The sequence below is a fragment of the Solanum dulcamara genome, chromosome 6, assembly GCF_947179165.1.
Source record: "Solanum dulcamara chromosome 6, daSolDulc1.2, whole genome shotgun sequence".
Classification (NCBI taxonomy): domain Eukaryota; kingdom Viridiplantae; phylum Streptophyta; class Magnoliopsida; order Solanales; family Solanaceae; genus Solanum; species Solanum dulcamara.
The window spans coordinates 36,283,356-36,288,216 of record NC_077242.1 but is presented as its reverse complement, the minus strand read 5'-3'; the positions used below and the strand labels follow the sequence as shown (position 1 = coordinate 36,288,216).

The 4,861-nt window shown below is 35.3% G+C and overlaps 1 protein-coding gene across 1 annotated transcript; it reads left to right on the top strand.

Annotated features, from left to right (window-relative positions):
* Positions 1 to 1,667: 1,667 nt before the first annotated feature.
* On the top strand, positions 1,668 to 3,571 carry LOC129892825 (uncharacterized). The gene is made up of 6 exons (XM_055968367.1): positions 1,668 to 1,760; positions 1,821 to 2,303; positions 2,344 to 2,456; positions 2,489 to 2,845; positions 3,284 to 3,420; positions 3,459 to 3,571. The coding sequence occupies exons 1-6, from the start codon at positions 1,668 to 1,670 to the stop codon at positions 3,569 to 3,571; spliced, it is 1,296 nt and encodes a 431-aa protein (XP_055824342.1).
* Positions 3,572 to 4,861: the final 1,290 nt, after the last annotated feature.

Here is a 4,861-nt window from a genome sequence, read left to right as displayed (position 1 = left end):
TATATGAACTTAAACTAAATTTTTCGTCTTTTAAAATGAGAAGGCCTCGAAAATTGATGGAGAAATATTTTCATTAGCTATTTGAATATAATATTTTCAAAACACAAAATCATATGAAACCAACAACCAACCTTATATAATACATGTAACAAACTGAAAACAACGGTAACCATATGATGATAACCAAAAATCAACATAGTAACTAAATAATAATAACAAAACGTCAAATAACTTGCTGGAGTTCATTTTTTATTTATAAAAGAACAAAACAAAAAAATGATATTAGTTCAAATGAATCAAAATAGCCAAAATACGAACAAAACACAACAACAATAAGTATTTGAAGCAACATACAGAGTAATAAAAAAATACTACAAAGCAATGAATAAAACTAAATCTACTAAAAAAAATAACAAGTTCAGAAACCCAAAATATAAAATGACAATGACAATCAGGTCTGAAAATTTACCTTCGTTGGAGATGGAGTTTGTTGTTCGTTGGAGAACATACCCTTTTCCCGCCGTTAGTGGCTGCTTTACGGCGGCATGGTATTGTTGGGTTTAATTGATAGTTTGAATGGGAAATTGAGGGAAAAAGAAGTGGAGAGGAAAATGATATGTTCTCTCTTGCTTTATTAAATAAGCTTTGGTCCCACAGAGGTGGTGGAAATGAAAAGTCTCCTACTTAAAAGTAGAAGCACTCCTTCATGTTGCTAAAGGGTCAAGAAGAGGGTCTCCCCTCGCGCCGTCGTTGTCGTCGCTCGCTCGGCTCGGCTCAGCTTCGGCTACGGCTACGGCTACGGCTTCGGCTTCGGCTTCGACTTCGGCTTTGGATTCTGATTCTGATTTGGTACATTGATAACCTTTTTGGACCAAATTTTCTTTAAATTTTAATTTCCTGACCCGCGACCTGCGACCCGTTTCTTTCCCGGATTAATTTTAAAATATTTCCCTCCATTTTTTTTCAACAGATTTTTGAAAGGTTGCAACCTTGTCTGAAAAGTTGCAAACCTTTTCTCAACAGGCAAAACCTTTTCCCAACAGGTGCCTTTTCTTAAAAGGTGTAAACAGTCTATATATATATCTGTTAATCCTCAGAATGTTATATACGAAAATTCTGAAATCACATCTTCTTCTTCTTCTTTCTGCACTTCCTAAACTCGTGTGATATACAACCTTCAAGTGGTTCGCAGTCATCAAAGATTTACAGTACCTCTACTTTGGTGAGTAAATCATTCTATCCTGGGAGGGAAACATTCCAAAACCTCGGGTACTTTGAGGGGAATAATTTCCTTAAGGACACACTGTGCATTCAGTGGGCTCGATTTTTCCTTGCATTAATTTTTCAGATTCTGTGTTTTATTACCTTTAGTTGTTGTTACTGTTTTTAATATTTACAATACAGTTTACTAACAATCTTAAGGAAATTATCGTTATTTTGTTTTTCTGATTAAACTGTATTCTATTTTTGGAGACTAAAACATGTGTGGTTTTCTACTCCGTATAAAATAAATATTCTGACTTGAAGAGTATAAAAACTTTGTTAGAATATTAAAGTTCATACTTGTACAATGATTTGAAGAGTATAAAAACTTCATCGTTGTTTTTGTAAAAGGTCTGATATTCTAAAATATTAAGACAGTTTGTCTATTTTGACAATGAAAACAAATGACAAGTGATACTGCTACTACTTTTGCGATTGTTACTGGAACAAGCCGCACTTCTGTGCCACCGGCAGAAAAACCAGGAAACTTTTCTGGAGCCAACTTCAAATGATGGCAGCAAAGGGTGTTCTTTTGGCTTACCACTCTTGGTATGCAGAAGTTCACCAACGAAGACCCTCCTGTGCCCGCTGCTGATATGCCGGCCAATGAAAAGTTTATGATTACTGAGGCATGGACACAGGCAGATTTTCTATGCAAGGGATACATCCTAAGTGCTTTGGATGATGATTTGTATAATGTCTACAGTGCTGTGAAAACTTCTAAAGAATTGTGGGATGCACTTGAGAAGAAGTACAAGACTGAAGACGCATGCTTGAAAAAAATTGTGGTTGCTAAGTTCCTAGACTATAAAATGATAGATAGCAGAACTGTTGGAACCCAGGTTCAAGAACTACAACTTATTTTTCATGACCTTATTACTGAAGGTATGGTAGTTAATGAAGCATTTCAAGTGGCTGCGATGATAGAAAAGTTGCCTCTTTCGTGGAGAGATTTCAAAAATTATCTAAAGCACAAGTGCAAGGAAATGAAGTTAGAAGATCTTGTGATTCGTCTCAAGATTGAGGAAGATAACAAAACAGCAGAAAAGAAGTCGCGTGGAAATTCAACAATTATGGGAGCGAACATCGTTGAAGATGCTGCTTCAAAGAATAAGAAAAGGAAGCAACCTTTTGGAAAGAATTAGGCGCAGAACAAGAAAAAGTTCAAGGGCAATTTTTATAATTGTGGGAAAGTTGGACACAAAGCTCCAGATTGTCGTCTTCTGAAAAAGGACAAGAGAAAGAGACAAGCCAATATGGTGGAAAATAAAGAAGGTATCGATGATCTGTGTGCAATGCTATCAGAATGCAACCTAGTAGGTAATCCCAAAGAATGGTGGCTTGATTCGGGAGCTACTTCGCATGTGTGTACAGTCCGAGAAGCCTTCTCTACTTATTCCCCTGCAGCACCTGATGCGATGATCTATATGGGAAATTCTGCAACTGCTAAGATTGAAGGATATGGGAGAGTATTTCTGAAAATGACATCTGGCAAGGTGGTGACACTGAACAAAGTGTATCATATTCCAAAAATGCAAAAGAATTTGGTGTCTGCCGGCCTTCTTATCAAGAATGGATTCAAGTGTGTTCTAGTTTCAGACAAAGTAGTTGTCAGTAAGAATGAAATGTATCTAGGAAAAGGCTACCTCACTGAGGGTCTTTTCAAACTAAATGTAATGGTTGTTGATGATAATAAAGTTCAAGCTTCTTCTTACTTACTTGAGTCAAATAATTTATGGCATTCACGTTTAGGACATGTCAATCATAAAACCTTGCAGAAATTGATTAATTTAAATATATTGCCTAACTTTGATTGCAATAAATCAAAATGTCAAGTATGTGTTGAATCTAAGTATGCTAAGCATCCTTATAAATCTATTGAAAGGAATTCTAGTCCCTTAGAATTGATTCACACAGACATTTGTAATATGAAGTCTACACCAACTCGTGGTGGAAAGAAGTATTTTATAACTTTTATTGACGATTGCACTCGATATTGTTATGTATATTTGCTTAATAGTAAGGATGAAGCAATTGATGCATTTAAGCAATACAAGAACGAAGTGGAAAATCAATTGAATAATAAGATAAAAATGATTAGAAGTGATAGGGGTGGAGAATACGAATCTCCTTTTGAAAAGATATGTTTAGAATATGGAATTATTCATCAAACTACTGCCCCCTACACACCTCAATCAAATGGAATTGTGGAAAGGAAAAACCAAACATTAAAAGAAATGATGAATGCTTTATTAATAAGTTCTGGTTTACCGCAGAACTTGTGGGGGGAAGCTATCCTTACAGCTAATCGAATACTCAACAGAGTACCCCACAACAAAACACAAACTATTCTATATGAACTATGGAAAGGAAGAAAACCCAACTTGAAATATTTCAAAGTGTGGGGGTGTTTAGCAAAGGTCCAAGTTCCTTTGCCCAAAAGGGTAAAAATTGGACCAAAGACCGTGGATTGTGTTTTTATTGGCTATGCTACAAACAACAAAACTTGTCGATTTTTGGTTCACAAATCAGACAATCCTGAAAGTAATGTTAATACGATAATTGAATCAGATAATGCTGAATTCTTTGAAAATATTTATCTGTATAAAACTAAAAGTGAGTCCTCAAGCGAAAGATCTCAACGACCACGAGTAGAACCAAAGGAAAGTAAACCAACCGAAGAGGATCCAAGGCGTAGCAAACGTCAAAGGATATCTACTTCCTTTGGACCAGATTTTGTGACATTTTTGCTTGAAAATGAGCCTCAAACATTTAAAGCTGCAATGTCTTCTTCTGATTCAACATTTTGGAAAGAGGCAATCAATAGTGAGATTCAATCAATTTTGAATAATCATACATGGGAATTGGTTGATCTTCCTCCTGGAAATAAACCTTTAGGATCAAAATGGATATTTAAAAGGAAAATGAAAGCTAATGGCACTATTGATAAATATAAGGCAAGACTTGTGGTCAAAGGTTATAGACAAAAAGAAGGTCTTGATTACTTTGACACATACTCGCCGGTAACAAGAATAACATCTATTCGGGTGTTAGTGGCACTTGAAGCTGTATATGGTCTTGAAATTCATCAAATGGATGTTAAGATGGCTTTCTTAAATGGAGAATTGAAGGAAGAAATTTACATGGAACAACCTGAGGGTTTCGTAGTTCCAGGTAAAGAAAGGAAAGTGTGCAAACTTGTTAAGTCACTTTATGGACTTAAACAAGCACCTAAACAATGGCATGCAAAATTTGACCAAACAATGTTGGCAAATGGATTTAAGATTAATGAGTGTGACAAATGTGTTTACATTAAAAATACTCCAAATCATGAAGTCATTGTTTGTTTATATGTTGATGACATGTTGAAAATGAGTAAAGACATTGCCGATGTAAATGCTACGAAGCGTATGCTTGCTAGCAAATTTGACATGAAAGACTTAGGGGTTGCTGACTTAATCTTAGAAATTAGGATCCATAAAACTCCACAAGGTATAGCATTATCACAGTCACATTATATTGAAACCATTCTTGATAAGTTCAAGTATTTAAATTTTAATATTGCGAAAACTCCAATTGATGTAAGTTTTGTTCTTCA